This window comes from Podarcis liolepis (assembly GCF_965112155.1).
Source record: "Podarcis liolepis genome assembly, chromosome: 12".
NCBI classification, from domain to species: Eukaryota; Metazoa; Chordata; class Lepidosauria; order Squamata; family Lacertidae; genus Podarcis; species Podarcis liolepis.
This window is the reverse complement of record NC_139563.1, coordinates 49228562-49244785: the sequence shown is the minus strand read 5'-3', so window position 1 is coordinate 49244785 and position 16224 is coordinate 49228562. Positions and strand designations below refer to the sequence as shown.

Sequence of the window (16224 nt, the reverse complement as noted above, 5' to 3'; positions counted from 1 at the left end):
TGCAGTCACACTCCATTGTCTCTTGAGACAGATGCCAACAACAACCACTACTTATTACTATCGTCACCACCATCAGTATGCAAATGTTGTGTTGCTATTGTTTTGGGAATTCAATCTGGCCTCCAACCACCTTTATCCAGCCCTGAAGACATACAGGAATTTAAGGTTTGAGTTCTCCTGTCATATTGCTCTTCCCAGTAGCATTGCTAGTTCAGCTGTGGGCAGAGCAGCAAATCTGCAAAGAGGCAGAGAATTCTATGGCTTCTATGACTGTGGTGGAGCAATAGGAAGAAGGTTGTTCTCCCATTGTGCCAGGATAATTGGCTGTTTGGCTTGTTAATCCCGAGTTCCACTTAACTAAGTTGTTTCTCCTCCGCACCTGACAGAGAAGAATGTCTTTCTAAACCTTTGATAGCTGTTCTTTTGATTGCAGATAACTTCAAATGAGAAGCACTCTGAAAGCCTGAAGAATGATGGAGAAACGCTTGTTCGCACACTAGAAAGATTGGCCCAGACTGCCAGGTGAGTTCCCCTTAGGCTTCCTGGAATTTCCAGGCTGTGTGTACATTCCTCCCCTTTCATCTGTCTGCAATCACCTCCCGCACTACAAGCTTCTTGTATTACCAGCCCACCCCCTCCTACACAATACTACCATCAAAATTCCTTTCATTCAAAGCTTTCTAGCTTTCTCTCTCAGCTACTTTTCTTTGGATCCTCTGATGTGGCAGACCAGAGCTATGTGGCACATTTCCTTTCCTTTCTTTCCCTTCCAACATTGCACCGCTCATCCCCATACTAGTCTGAGAGTCCTGCATCCTGCCTTCTTTGAGACCAATGGCAGTAGGGGGTCTTTAAATCCTTTGAGGTACACAGAATGGTGTGTCTTCTTGCAAAGTAAATATGTGAAGACCTGGATGTCCACTGATAGTTCCCAGTCATCCAGATCCGCTAATGCAAGCAGCGTCTTATTCCACAGCAGCTAAATCCTAACTCCTCCTGGCAGCACACAACCGCCAACCCCCAGTGCTTGCTTTCAGGATTGCTGCTAGTTAAGCCAGCCACTCTTTGCCACAGTAGTTACTGCCAGCCACTGTTACTGCAGTAAGGCATGGCAGCTGCTGAGCCCACAGCAGAGCAGGAGACAAGTCCTGGCGCCTGCTTGGCTGAGCTAAATGTTCCCTTCCTTGTGGGAGGACACCTAAGTCTGATTATGTTGGGGTCGTTGCCGTAGGATCCAGCTGAATGACATATTTCGGAAGATTAAGTGCGTGGATTCTAATTAGGGATATTATCTGAAAACCTCCATACCAATACTTGTACTAATACTTCTGAAACTGTGATCTACTAACATGTGGGCCTCGACTCATTTATCCGTATTGTATGTATTTTTGTAATATAGAATTGTTGCCCATTTGTGGGGAGGAAAAAGGAAGTGGCTTGGACATAAGCTGTTTCAGCTTGATTCCTCCTCCATCCCTAATCCCTAAGCCTAATAACCGAATTGTGGCATAGCTCATTATGTATATCTCATTTCCCTTAGTTTCAACAAAATGTTTACTCTGATTTTCAGAGAAATGGCTGTTAACTGGGTATTGGCAGTGGACATGTGCTCAGATCTTAGTGGAGTCATGACTTAGGCGTGTCACATTCTCTTTGCCCCCGTTTCCTGTCTGTAAAATGAGAATCTCAGTTTACTGCACCTCATTATTAAAAACATCTTTATAGTTTCTACCCGTCTTTAAAGCATGTTACCCACTGTGTTTGCCTTAGGGTGGGATATAGATTTAATACATTGATTAAAGAAAATCTCTGCTTAGTCATGAACTTCTTGGCGGCCTTGGGCAAGGCACCACTTTGAGTCATTCCCCGTTGCATTGCTCATCTGGTACACAATGAACTAGCAAGACGTGTGGCACTGCACCTCCTGATAGGAGGCCTCAGTGCTTCCCCATGACTAGTAATTCTAGTTTCTCTTGTGGCTAAGTAGCCAATAATTTTTTTCAAAGAGCACTTAATTCCAATGAGCATTGGCTTTTTAGGATTCTGTATCAAGCCCTTATGAAGCAAAACCTCTTTGGTTTAGATAAACAGGGCTCTTTTTTCTTGTCCCTCCCTCCAGAGCTGCCCTGTCTCTACTGCAGATAGGCAGTTCTTTTTCTCTGCAGAAAAATCTTTTTGAAGTGCCTTTGGTACCTTTTTACCTTCTGCCTTGTTTTTCCCTCCCTGCATGTACATGCATGTAGCTCATTGGATTGTAGTCTCTTCCCTTGTTTTTTTTATAGTGCCCTTCATCTGTGCTCCAGGTGTTAATTAAATAGCCTCTTGCTGGTTTTAAAAATGTTGTGCAAGTATGGTTTGATTCCTGCTTATGCCTGAAGACCATGCATCTAAAAAGCAGGCAGCACCTCAACTTTGATCTAAGCCGACTTGCTTTTTCAGCTAAGCCATTTGCCTGCATTCCTCTATTACATGAGTAGTTATTGACTCAAGTTATTGGCAACACATTTTCAAACTACATAATTTGTGTGGAGTATGCAACTGTCAGACTCTTAATTCTCACTGGTCCCAGCAACTATTGCCAATGGTTAGGCATTGTGGGGGTTGTAGCAACAACTGGAGGGACACAGATTACATTATGTGGATATTAGGTTTGTACAAAGTACATTGATTGAATGTTTACATTTTAGGGGATGATTTCCAGGCAGAGCTGCTGAAGAAGCCTATGGGGAACCCAATGCTTTCTCCTAATCCTTACCCTAAACATCAGTCCCATCCCACTTTTGATGCCTTTTTCCCATTTTTGGTCGGGGTGGGGAGGGTTGTCATTGTTACTACATCCATTTTCTGCTAGTTTTCCACTTGAGTATCAAAAGCGTTAAGTGAGGCACAGTAGGCAGACCCTGTCTTTTTTCCTACATGCATTTTATGCCTCTTTGCTCAGGTGCTGCCAACATTCATCACTCTCTCCCCCCCCACCCACCCCAAATTCTCTTTTCTCTTCCACGAGAACCAGGTACTTTCCATGGGTTAGCTACCAATTCATCTGTGTTGCAACTGACATAAGAATCACTCTAGGCTGCTAGGCCAAATGCTGCAACTATATTATGCTTATTATGCTACATGAGCTCACCAGGAAAAGAGCAAATCGTTCTGCCTAGATTTAAGAGCACTGAAACAATTTTGCAGAGGGACAATGGCTTTTTAAAGGCAGGAAAATTTCTTTAACAGATAATGTGGCAGCTGTGGGTCAAGATGGTATATGGAATTAAACCTGCTCGTAGTTCTCTGTCATTCCTCTTGCTGTATGATACTAAACTGGCTTCCCTCTTCCCTTTTTTAGCTTCCACGCTGATATGGCAATTGCTTCCTTGGCAAATGAAATCCTCAAGAAAATTGAACACTATCAAGGCTCATTCAGCTAAGACAGTTGTTGCTTTAGAAATAGCTTAAGTGAGAGTAATGAGAATTTTTATTTACGCTATCATTTGTCTTTTTTCTAAAGGCTGTGATGAGTAACTGGAATCAGCTTCCACGGCTCTGAATTATATCTAGGTTCAACCGAAATATTTTTTAAAAAAACTGTTTTGTGTGTGTAATATAATGAGCCCCATTAATTGCAGAACCATCTTTTCTCACCAAATGCTCACATAGACAACAGCGTTAGCTCTCCTACCTTTCTGCTGAGAGCACAAAATATGAGATTGTTGAAGAGTCTTGTGTCTTTTGCTGTTCCAAATATAAGGGACTATTGCAAGTGGGGGAGGAACAGGAATAATGCACACCTGCAGTTGCCTAGCTCCAAACTTTGTTTTCATTAGTCATACTAGAGGGGCGCTAGGAGTATTAGAAGATGGGTACAGTTTTTAAAAAAACGGCTTACCTAGGAGCCCTGCTGCCTACACATTTCCCCTTAGCTTCAACCGTTTAATCAAGCCATTTAGAAAACGAAGCAAGTTAATGGTGTGTTGGTAATAAAGTAGGCAGCCAACAGATATCCTGGCAGCATAACAATGTACAATCACTACCAGTTAAGCAAAATCCTGTATAATTTTAAATTTGCATGTGCTTCCATTAGTAATGTTACACAATGATCTTTGCTCAAACACAAGTCAATTTAAAAGCTCTTTCTCCCCCAGGAAACTTATGCTCAAGATGGGAGGAACTGTGGGTGAGTGGCTTGTTACTTATCAGATAGGCGCTGTCTACTGACCTTTTGGCACACCTACTGAAGGCCTTTTACATAGGTATTGTTATCCCAGTCTCTATATATGAAATTAATGAGAGATGTTTCCTAATTTGCCAACACATAAGGAAACATTACTCACTGGTTACAAAGTGAATCCAAGATGCTATTTTTGACCTTTAAAAATCGGAAGTTGCTTGAGGCAACTATCACAAGAAACTTCTCTGTATCCCTTGCCATAGATACTGTATTAGATGGATGTTTTCTGGATTTTGCAACAAACCTGGAATAATACTCAAAGAGGAATGTGGCCAACTTCAAAGTGGCAATTTCTGAAATGTTGCTTTTTATGATTCTACCAGTACCTTTCTGCATCTATAAACCTTCCCAGTTACATTTTATCTGAGATTAGAAATGTTAAGATCCTGTAATGCATCTATAATCCTGGACAAATTTAGTAGGAAGTAAAAACCCCTTTGAGCACGTGGTATTTACCAAGGCACAGGATTGCACTGCAAATGGCATTACATGAAAATAACAAAAGATGGAATTCGTTCATAGAGAATAACTGAAATAACACAGCAAAGTGAATTTAAAAGTTTACTTTAATTTTGAACCATTTGTATAACTGTTCTCATGAAGCATCTGTATCACAGCAGGCTACAATAACTTTGGATAAAAGGCAACTGGTAAACTGTCCAATACAAGGTTCCATACAACAGTTCTTACTGGCCCCTACCCAGACATCTCCAGATAAGTTTTTGATCAAAAACATGAAATAGATCCACCTGCTTATTTTAAGCATATTAAAAAGGAAACTAATTGGACCATTTCTATTTGTCTAATTTTTATACAAAAAGGCTACACAATGTTACACTTTTCAGAATACGATTAGAGTGATTATGAATTAGTGTTCTACACCATTACTCGATCCTTAAAAATCAGAAATTGCTGTAGCAGGTTCACTATAACTTAAAAACACAGAGACTTAGAAACCCTACAGTTACTGCAAAAAAGAAAACTACTTTAAAAGCAAGCAAGGTCAGTACCATTACAAGAGATTTAAAAATTAAAAAAAGTTTTAAACAAGCAAGGCTAGAGTTTGATAAATTCCATCTTGTGATATTCATTCTTGTGCATTCTTCGTTTCGTGAGTCACTCTCCAAATCCATTTGTTACTCCTCGACCAAAAGGACCAGAACAAAAAGTTTACTTCAGTTGTTCCCATAGGAAACTCAGCTTGGTTAGTGTGTCAGGCACTTTCTGAGATACTAGCCCACCCCTCGAGCCCTCTCAGCAACTCTACAGGCCAATCACAATGCAAGATCATTCAGGCAATACAGCTGTGTAGGAAGGAAAAAAATAAATCAGGGTTAAACAACAGGAATGGTTACTCAGGTTAGAACTGCATCATGGCACACCTAAGTAAATCACTCTGACAGACCGTAATCATGAGTTAGGTTGAAAGCAGACACTGCAATTTTGAAACGCACGTCTGTGACCAACACGAACCAACCCAAAGCTGTTCCCTCCCTGCCAGCCAAATTCTCAGATTGGTAGGTAGGTGGAGCTTCTTACCTAAAGGACGATTTACAGGTCAGTATCGAACCAGGCCAACTGATTACTGTCACCTGGAGGCAGCCCATCCATAAGGTCCTGGGCATGTCCTAGATCTGGCAGCCCATCAACTGGGTAGTCAGCACCAGGGTGGTGGCCCCCCATGTCATGTTCCATCATTGGGTCCATACCCAAGGCATCCTGACCGTATCCTCCAGAGTGGAAAGAACGGTAGCTAGGATCTAAGAAAGTTAAGGATGGCAGAGGGGAGAAGGGGGGGAAAAGCATGTTAACATGTTAGGCGCACCAGAAGCTCCAAACATCAGTGGGTGAGATTCCATAACCCAGCCACACTGAAGTCACATTTTCTAGCCCGGAAGTTGTATGGACAAAATGGCAAGTCATTAGCATGCTACTATCAGAAGCATAAAGCAAGTTCCAGCCAAGCCATTAGTCTGCATACTGCTGAAAACCCAGAACAGCAATACTGTTACAGTGCGCACACAACTGAAATGCAGACTTTTAAATATGCAACTAGAAACGCTTATAGCTTGCTTTTACCTGCCCATAAAACAGATGTGTCTAGATTTACACAACCAGCACATTTTTATATACAAAAACGCTTTACATCAGGGAACTTTCGTAGCATTTGAATATGAGGCAATTGATCTAGAATGACTTGGTGAGGTGCTCTCACACAGAGGCTGCTCAACCCGTGTTTTGAGTGGCATTGTTCCACGGAACAGCGCAAATAACAAAGGTTCAATTAAGAGGCTACCATCTTAATGTATTCTTAAAGGCATTCTAAGTATATTTGGCTTTACTGCAATTGATACATACCATCTGGGCGATAGCCAAGAGGTTCTCCTTGGGCACCAATATCAAGTCCCAGATCTGCAGTCTGTAGGGAATATGCAAAGAATTAAGTCTCTCAGCAGAGGCAGGAAATTAATTCCAGAAGCACCCATCATCTATGAATTTGTTCAAAGAGTTACTTAATGTTATATATGCCTGCACTGATTTGGTTAGAAGTACACAACAGTCAGCTCCAGCTATTTTTCTATGTAGCTAGCACATATGAAGCAGAAGACCAAGTTGCCATACCAAGGCAGAGTCCTCTGCAATAGTCTCATTAATAGAAACTTTAATATTGGGAGACTTCTAGTGTATGCGACAATCAGGTGTTTAATAGGAACATTATATGGTTTCCGTTAATTTGCCATTAAAAAGGTAAAGCAACCCCTGACCCTGAGGTCCAGTCGCGGATGTCTCTGGGGTTGTGGCGCTCATCTCGCTTTACTGGCTGAGGGAACCGGCGTACAGCTTCCGGGTCATGTGGCCAGCATGACCAAGCCGCTTCTGGCGAAACCAGAGCAGTGCACAGAAACGCCGTTTACCTTCCTGCCGGAGTGGTACCTATTTGTCTACTTGCACTTTGATGTGCTTTCAAACTGCTAGGTGGGCAGGAGCAGGGACCGAACGACAGGAGTTCACCCCGTTGCGGGGATTCAAACCGCTGACCTTCTGATCGGCAAGCCCTAGGCTCTGTGGTTTAACCCACAGCGCCACCCATGTCCATTAGTGATCTAGCAACACTGAACAGCATTTAGGAATCCAAAGGCTCACTCACATCACAGAAAAGTTTAGGAACAGAACTAATGGCTTTTATTTGAAAACTGCTCCGAAACCCACTGCAAAAGTCCAAGCTTAATGTTATTGTTTGCGGGCATATGGTGCCATGGGCCAGCGTGTCTGGCTGTTAACCAGGAGGTTGGTGGTTTGAGCCCACCCAGGGACAGGATTCTTGCACTGCAGGGGTTGAACTAGATGACCCTCAGGGTCCCTTTCAACTCCATGATTAAAGGAATACTGTTAGCTGTGTATCCAGCTGTTTAACTGACCTCATTCCAAGCCATTGGTTCAGTCCTGAAGAGGGAGCTCGTCAGTTCGACCGAAAGCCGTTTCTTATAATCTTGTGGTTTATCTTCGGACATCCTAAACAACACTGCAGCTGCGTATGTCGCTGTTCAAGGAGAAGGGAGTTTTAGCAGAGGAATCCAAATACCACCAAGCCCAATTCTCTCTTCCTCCACTTACCCACACCCTCATTCCTAGAATGAAGAAGTTCCGTCAGTGGTGCTGTAGCTCCCTCTGCTTCAATTGCCTCCGCTGCTTCTTTGTCCTGAGCCAATTCACACAGTACACCTGCAGCCACTCTCTGGATGTTCTCGATAGGGGAATACAACAGCTAGAAGGAAAACATCAAGCAGGACAGACATTGTAAAGTATGCTGTTTGAGCACAAACTACAAGCATTGTCAAGAAAAACCTTCTTTAGGCCTTGACCAAAGTTTGGTTCCTGCAGGCCTCTAGGTAATCAAACACTACTTTCTGGTAAGAAATTCAACTTTCACTAATGAGGACGAGATCATGAATTCAGTGCACGTGTGATGTCTGGTACAAGCTGGGTTCCAAGGCCACTGACACCTCAACTAATTGGACCAGATGCCTTCCCTTATTTATTTTTTCTGGAAAATTACAGCGAGTCTGATGGTCCTGAAAGTGAGCAAAGGTAAATATCCAGCCCCTATTTTTCTGGGCAGTGGGCACATTACTACATGAATGTAGTGACCCTCCTCAGTTTTATAGACTCTTGGGCACTGTACCATCACATTTTCAACCACATTTGGCAGAAGCCAAATTCTGCACACAATGCCAAATTATTTATTTCTATGCAAATATATGGTATATTGACTAAAACTCTGCCAATACTGTGCTCAGATAAGACTGCAGCTAGAAAATAACTGGGCAGTTTCTAAAAATTGTTTCCCACACTCTTCCATAAGATCACAACTCTTCTAAGTATTTTCTTGCTCAGAAACTTTACCTACCTGCACAAATAGTGGAATGGTGTTTAGACCCCTAATTACAATTCGATTGTGGACATCTCTAGCCAGAATATGAAGGGCTCCAGTGCAGCCTTCAACTATTTCTTCCATACGAACGCCCTCCTGCACAAGAAACATTGGGCGGGGGGGATTAATTACTACACAGGTATTAGTTACAGAAATCCTGACAAATCAAACATGCCTTTGATACCTAGTCTGCATTGGCACATTTGTAGTGTTTTTTCAGTGAGCAGTCAAGTTTTGCAAGTGCAGAGGTAAGAGCGTTAAAACCACCTTTATAGTGGAATGTATCCCTCCCTGAATAGCAGGTATGGCAAGAAGTTTAGTGAACACTTACAGACGTCTACCAGTAAGTTCTTCCTGTCTGCCATTACAGAATCAGCCTCAGCAGTAAGCCGCCTACAGTATTTTAACACAATAGCAGGAAAAGCAAGACAAGTAGTTGCATTATTTGAAGCTTCTGGTTAGACAAAGGAGACCCTGCTGCACTTATTTCTGCCATTCTTCATTAAGAGTCACATACCACAAACTGTTGCTGTGTGCCACCCATTGACGTACGGCGTTGGGTGTCTTGATGTGCTCTAACCAGCAGCTGGACTAGTCTTGGAATAGCACCTTGTTCGCGCAATGGAGCATGATTTGCTGGACAGAGAGCAAGATTGCGGATCAGACCAACGGTAGCCTGAAATTACAAGGAAGGCCGTTAGAAAGTTTTAAGACATCCTGCAAGGCACTCAAAAACCTCGCTTCAGCATCTGAAAGTCCAACTGGATTCCCTCCGTCCTCTCCCACCCTCGAAGACAGGATTATACTTTGAATTCTGTTACCTTGATAAGAGGCCAGTGAGATGGCGGATGCAGGAGTTTAACCACCACTGGAAGTCCATAATGGAGACGCACTGCATTCTGCGCCATCTCAGCTTCTTGGTGCCGACTAGTGAGGTGGCGGAGCGCACAGATAGCTGGCTCGGTGATATCTTCCCTGTCACCAGCCCGGAGAACTGTACGCACAAGAGCCTCAATGCCACCCACTTGGCACACCATCATTTTATTCTTGTAGTTGTTGCAAGTAAGGTTAGACAGGATGCCAGCTGCACAGGTTACAACGTTGATGTCGTCTGACCCTAATAGCTGCACAAGGGTTCCCAGTAGACCCTCCATACCTTCCTGTAAGAAGAGAGCATGCATTAACACCAGCTTCTTTGTACCTGGCCCTTTCTTAATGCCAAGTTTCTGTAAGAGCTATTTTTACTATCTCACCTTCCTATCTGTGGGTTGTATTAATCCAGATAGGAAATTTAAAGGGATGGCTGATCACAGATTAACAGGGCTTCTCAGCAAAGTACACAACAATGAAAAGGACCAAGGTAGATCCATTCTAGCAACACTGATTACCAGAAACTTTCTTCCTCCTGTAGCATCTGCTTATACAATGGGAAGCCTTAAAAAGGCCCTTTTGATCAAGCCCACAACTAAATGTGAAAGGATTGCCCAGAGGTGACTAGCGTTCTTCCCAATGATGATTTGTTCTCCAACTAAGGGTACAGATGAAAAGCACAGCTCCACCTACCACATTCTCATTAGCATGTAACTAACCCTCTCCAAGGCCAAAATTGAGGGGGGAATGAGTGAACCCTTAAGAGCTTAGCATGTAGAACTGGCACTTTGAAAAACAGAAACATGAACAGCTCATCCAAAATATGGGATGAGGCAAGAGTATTGGCTGAATCAGCAGTGCAATCATTAGAAAGCATCTCTCTTCATCTGTTTCTATATTTTTCCCACATTTGATTTAAAACAATCCTGGGGAAGTATTTGCATATCAATAGGCAGAATTTAATTTAATTTACACTAGCCTGGAATATGCTTCATTAAAGGACAGCATATAATTTTAAATAAAAACATTGTAAAAATGAGGAAGAAAGCCAGGCACCTCAAATTCCTCACTCATTTCAGTCTGTCATAAGAATTCCTCACCTGGACACAACAACATTATTTCTTAGATCATCTCTTCCATGCCCCCACTAACAAATGGTTGTTGCAATATGCCACTACCTTGTGTTAATCAGCAGAGCATCCCTATACTTCAATATTAGTCTCATGGCTCTATAATTCAGGGGCCAGGCAACATGCAACCCATGGTTTACTGCAAAGAGCATGCACGGTTCAGGCTCATGCATGCTCCTCCGTTTATTCATGGTGACTTTTATCAACCTAGCTTGACACTTGAGAACACTTTATAGCTTTGGCGTTTATGATAACCTTTTAAGTTCTTGTTCCATACCTGCTTAGTTGCAGCATCCGAAAGATTTCTAAGAGTCCAGAGACAATTCTGAACAAGCCGCTGGCTTGGATCTGTAAGGTGGAGTCCCAAAGCCTGCATCCCACCTAAAGAACATTTAGGTATATTAGGTTCCACATCATCATGTATCCTTCTTCCAACCTCAAGTCTTTACATGGGTCATTCAGTCTTTCACTTCAAAGTACCACACATGTGCCCGATTGCTGTTCTGAATTTTCCTCACTTTTAAACCATCTAACTCTTCTGACAACCATGTTTCATTTCAGAGCTAAGCTTTAAGCCACTGAATGAGGACACATTCATTCTCTCTCTCTCTCTCTCTTTCACACACACACACACACACACACGTGTGGCCAGAATCACAGTGTACTTCTAATTTTATTACCTCTTCAGGATTCAGACACATTAACCTATCCACCACTTTAGAAAGTCATGAGGTCTCTAATTATACAATAGTTGGGAAATGAAACCCATTTTAAAGTGGCACGGCATCATCTAACTTTTGTTTTACTTCTATGTGGCACTTTAGTTAAAAGTACTATCTAGCAATAATTGTCTAAACACGAAGCATTCCAATTGATTTGAAACACCTCCCATATCCATAAGCTTTGGCACAGAGGCAACACAAAATGTGATAGCGTTGCCATAAAAGAGATACTTACCAGCCTCTACGATTGCAGGTTTGTTACTAGAGCAGACTGACAGCACCTTTAGCACTCTACTTGTGGTCCACAGTAGTTTCTCATAGGTGTAGGTCCTCATTATGTTTACTAGAGCCTGGGGTCCACCACTGGCCAGAATGATAAGCTGCAAAAAGTTTAAAAATAAAATAAAAAAACAAATCAGTAATTACTCATTTCATTTATATCCTACCTTTACTCCTAATAACTATTTATTTAAAATATTTATAACCTGCAATAAATTTAATTTAAAAATCCATGGATAGGGGCAGCTACAATTAAAGAAATACGGAAGGAGGACATCTAACAGTAAGACCTTCTGAGTGCCCCACAAAGAAGACCCTTGGAAGATGCAGCAAGTCACCAAGTGGGCTTTTGATGGCTGTGGCAATTTGAGCCTGGGTTTTGCCAGCCCAACACCAACCACTATGCCATGTGGGCTCTTTTGACATTTGTGTCATTCCCTGCCTGCATAGACATATTGGATTCTTGATCACTAAAAGAACTATGGAAGGTGTTTCTTCCTCTGTTTACTGCTTGTGTTTCTGAGCTGCCAGACTACCACATTTACGCAAATCTAATGCGCACCCTAATTTTTGCATCGTGATTTGGCCAAAAAAGGTACGTGCTACATTTGAGTAAATACAGTACTATTTGTCCTATGCATACTCAAAGCACTTTAAAATGTTTTGATAGTTACCTTGCTTTCTTGGTTGCCATATGCAAGAATCTGCAGGCAGTCTGTTGTGATGGCCAAAAACTTAACATTTGTCTTGTTGAGCAAGGCAACCATTTTCTGCAAACCACCAGCTAGACGAACAGCCATTTTGGCGCCTTCTTGATGCAAGAGAAGATTATGCAGAGTAGTAATGGCGTAGAAGAGCACAGAATCCACGGGAGAACTATGAAGAAAGTTTAGGTTAGCAAACCTCCAGTCCAAGGCTGACAGATGTTGGAAAGGTGTGTCATGTCAACGATCTACATACCCAAGCATCTTAACAAGAGCAGGAATCCCTCCTGATTTGAAGATTGCCAGCAAGCCTTCACGGTGATGAGAGAGGTTGTGTAGTGTACCCGCAGTACAACGGGCTGTTTCCACATCGTTTGTATTCTGCATAGTACGCACAATGGCAGACACCATTTGAGGAGAGCGCATTATCGCATGGCGAGAGGCTTCCTTTTTGGACAACTGATGAACCATAACTGCAGCCTTGTTCACCACCACCTACAAAAGGCATTTGAAAGAGTTACTTGTTTTGATGTTCATGAACTTTTCAAGGTATGAAAAGATCACTAAAACACTTTCAACACAGGAAAACTATGAACGTTGGAGGCACAATTTCAATGTGAAACAGCACAGTCCAACTCGAAGTGTCCCTTGTGGGGCTCACGGAAAAAGACTCATTACTTACACGCCAATAATTACATGTACATTACCTGGTCCTCATCGTTCAAGAGTTTGGTCAGTTCTGGGATGGCCCGAGTTGCAAGTTCTGCATCATCTTGGTAGTTTATCAAGTTAACCACAGCATGTTTTAACATCTGGGATGGTTCAGCCAGGCGTTGCACATTTGTTGGGTGAGCAGCATCAAACTGTGTTGATGGGATCTGCATGCCTTCGTCCAATGTTTCTGGGAACATGGCAGCACGCACCCTCTGTGCTCTCGTCATAGCATACTGTCCATCAATATCTGGAACAGGAGCAAGCATTTTTTTAGCAACTTGACTGACAAGGAAGTAGGCAGTTATTTAGGTAATAAGACTGTACTTACCAGCAACCTGTTCCTGAGTGAAGGACTGAGAGAATCCCTGTTCCCACTCATATAGAACTTGGGTGGTATCAACATCTTCCTCCTCAGGGTTTCCCTTGCCACTCAGAGAGGGAGCCGTTGTTGTGGCACCAGAGTGGATACCAGAATCCAGGTATGATTGTTGCTGCCAGTGGCTGACAGCTGCTTTTCTATCTGGCTCCATTGCCATGTCCAACTCCATCAAGTCAGCTGCAAGAGATGGTTAACAATGAGTTTGCTTCAACATTACACGTCATTTTGGCAAAATCCTGGATTTGGGCAAATACAAGTTATCTACACCAGTGTTTCCCAAACGTTTTTGGGCAACGGCACACCTGTTAGCCGGAAAAAAATCTCGCGGCACACCACCATTAAAGCCCCGCCCCGTGACGTCAGCGCGCAGCGTCACGCCGGGAGGGACGCACAAAAGCGAAAGTTTTTTCCCTCCCCCTTGCCGGGGTGGGAGGAGGCAGCAGAGCGAGGGCAGCTGAGGCGGCGGCGGCGATAGCGGGCGGAGGAGGGGGCGGCGGCGGGAGTTGCTGCTGCTGTTGTTGCTGCTGCTGCCCGGACATGCCGGCCTCCTCCTCCTCCGCTGTCTCGCGCTCCTCCCTTTTGCGCACGCTGCCCCGCCGCTCGGCACCACCACCGCGGAGCCGCCCCCGGCTCGACGCGGATCCTCGCCGCCGCCGCCTCTCACCGCCCGACTCGCCCGCCTTCCTCCCACGGCACACCAGCCGGTGTCTCACGGCACACTAGTGTGCCGCGGAACACCGGTTGGGAAACACTGATCTACACTACGCGTTTATAATGGTCACCCTATTTAAGACCTGCTGGAGAGGCTCTTCTTTATATCACACACCAGAAGAGTTATTGGTTAGGAGACAAGAGCCTTAGTCGAGGAAATCCCATTTAAGAGAATTCCACATTACCCCTTCCTTGCTGTTTGTTTCGCCACTATTGTGGAAACCTTTTTGTTTCAACAAGCCCTTCAAGCTCATACTTTCATACTCCTTCATCTGAGCTTTTATCTGCAGCCCCACAATTCAAGTTTTCCATCTGATGCCTACTGGCCATGATCCATAAGCATTCAAATATTTACTGATCTCTTCTTGCCATTCATTATTTTTGTTTTACAAACACATTAAATTCTAGAAACAAAAAACCCTGAAATTTGATTAACAGTATTGTTCTTCCTCTAGCAGTATTGTTCTTCCTGTAAGTACAGGCTAACTAAATGTCTGTTGGGCGGGGAGAAAAGACTGGGATTTTGGAGTTGTGTCAAGCCCACTCAGAAGCCTGCAACTCTATCACTTTCTGTTCGAAGTACAGTGGTGCCTCGCAAGACGAAATTAATCCGTTCCGCGAGTCTCTTCGTCTAGCGGTTTTTTCGTCTTGTGAAGCAACCCTATTAGCGGCTTAGCGCTATTAGCGGTTTAGCGGCTATTAAAGGCTTAGCGGATTAGCAGCTAAAAGGCTATTAGCGGCTTAGAAAAAGGGGGGTGGGGAAGCGGGGAAAAATCGGAACACTCGCAAGACGTTTTCGTCTTGCAAAGCAAGCCCATAGGGAAAATCGTCTTGCGAAGCAGCTCAAAAACGGAAAACCCTTTCGTCCAGCGGGTTTTCCGTCTTGCGAGGCATTCGTCTTGTGGGGCACCACTGTAAACCTAAAATCAGAATCCAGTGAAACCACCAGAACAGGCCAACTCCATGCAGCCTTAATTCCCTGGACACATAGAGCTGTTATTTGCTAAGTCTTGAGAATTTATGCCCACACCCAGCAAGATCAGAGTTGAAATAATCACAATGAATCATCAGTAACTTGAGGGCTACACAAAAGACACACCTTGGGTTGCCATAGTCCTTGATGTGCTCCCAGAACTGTGGTCTACTGCACTTCAGACCCTGAAATACAACAAAATATATAGTTAAGGGATTTGTTGGCTTTAGGTTTCAATAGTAGGATCCAAGATACGATTCCACTAAGTAATGAGACATAGCTTTGCTAAAGAAACTAGCATAATTTAATATTTGTAGGCCATTCTATACTCTGAGCTTGGCCCTGTCAGCAAATAGCAATTTGAGGAACTGCCTCTCTAGAAATTTGATGTGGGAACAGTGGACTTCAGCTGTTTAAACTGTGCCTTAACCTGAGCATTTGGAATAAATGCAAATATTACAATACCAATACACACCCAGCTACTTCCTTCCAAAGGAAACCAAACCCAGGCATAAACTACACATCTGGATCTTCTTATTGCTCATTTAAGTGCAGTGAACATTAACACTGTTGTTAGAAGATTGTGTTTCCTTGCAGGGAAACAGTGAGCTGCTGTTAATGAACTACAGCAGAGAAAGTAACTGCCACACTCCTAGCCCAAATGTTATTGGGTGATGGAGGCCTTGCGACAGCAACTCAAAGGTGACCTTGAGAACAATGCAACTGCTAGGCTATGACCTATGATCTAAAGATTAGTTTCTATGAAGTTGAATGGAGGAGTTGCATCTTTGCTAGGTCAGGGAAATCTTTGAAATAGAGCAGCAATAGGGAAGCTCAGGCTAGGGGCCAAATGTAGCCCTCCTGGCTTCTCTACCTGGCCCTCAGAACTCTGCCCAGGCCACACAAAGCCACAGCCCTCAAGGGCTCTGCGTCGCACTTGGTAGTATTTCCTTGAACTCAAATAATGCTTCATCTGAATTATAAACGTGGAAGCCCAGTAAATAAAATCAGGAGAAATGCGTTTTTCCCCCATGGACTTTTATGAAAAACAGAAAAACTGGATTATGTTTTAAGACAAGGTATGCATA

The 16224-nt window shown here is 43.3% G+C and overlaps 2 protein-coding genes across 17 annotated transcripts in view; one reads left to right on the top strand and one right to left on the bottom strand.

Annotated features, from left to right (window-relative positions):
- The window catches only part of ULK4 (unc-51 like kinase 4), a 170174-nt gene extending 165164 nt beyond the window's left edge, over positions 1-5010 (top strand). For all 6 annotated transcript variants that reach the window (XM_083467849.1, XM_083467852.1, XM_083467848.1 and 3 more), the window contains exons 36-37: positions 434-522; positions 3341-5010. In XM_083467849.1, coding sequence (XP_083323975.1) covers positions 434-522; positions 3341-3422 — 171 coding nt within the window. In that variant the 3' untranslated portion in view covers positions 3423-5010. The remainder of the gene's footprint in view (positions 1-433; positions 523-3340) is intronic.
- The window catches only part of CTNNB1 (catenin beta 1), a 27917-nt gene continuing 16463 nt past the window's right edge, over positions 4771-16224 (bottom strand). For 8 of the 11 annotated variants that reach the window (XM_083468125.1, XM_083468128.1, XM_083468124.1 and 5 more), the window contains 15 exons: positions 15263-15321; positions 13402-13629; positions 13067-13320; positions 12616-12854; positions 12330-12531; positions 11612-11756; positions 10932-11035; positions 9476-9814; positions 9172-9330; positions 8631-8750; positions 7838-7988; positions 7642-7763; positions 6581-6641; positions 5762-5982; positions 4771-5526 (listed from right to left, as the gene is read on the bottom strand). In XM_083468125.1, the coding sequence (XP_083324251.1) occupies positions 5774-5982; positions 6581-6641; positions 7642-7763; positions 7838-7988; positions 8631-8750; positions 9172-9330; positions 9476-9814; positions 10932-11035; positions 11612-11756; positions 12330-12531; positions 12616-12854; positions 13067-13320; positions 13402-13629; positions 15263-15275 (2346 nt within the window). In that variant the 5' untranslated portion in view covers positions 15276-15321 and the 3' untranslated portion in view covers positions 4771-5526; positions 5762-5773. The remainder of the gene's footprint in view (positions 5527-5761; positions 5983-6580; positions 6642-7641; positions 7764-7837; positions 7989-8630; positions 8751-9171; positions 9331-9475; positions 9815-10931; positions 11036-11611; positions 11757-12329; positions 12532-12615; positions 12855-13066; positions 13321-13401; positions 13630-15262; positions 15322-16224) is intronic. The other 3 variants (XM_083468123.1, XM_083468122.1, XM_083468131.1) reach the window with 1 other exon arrangement.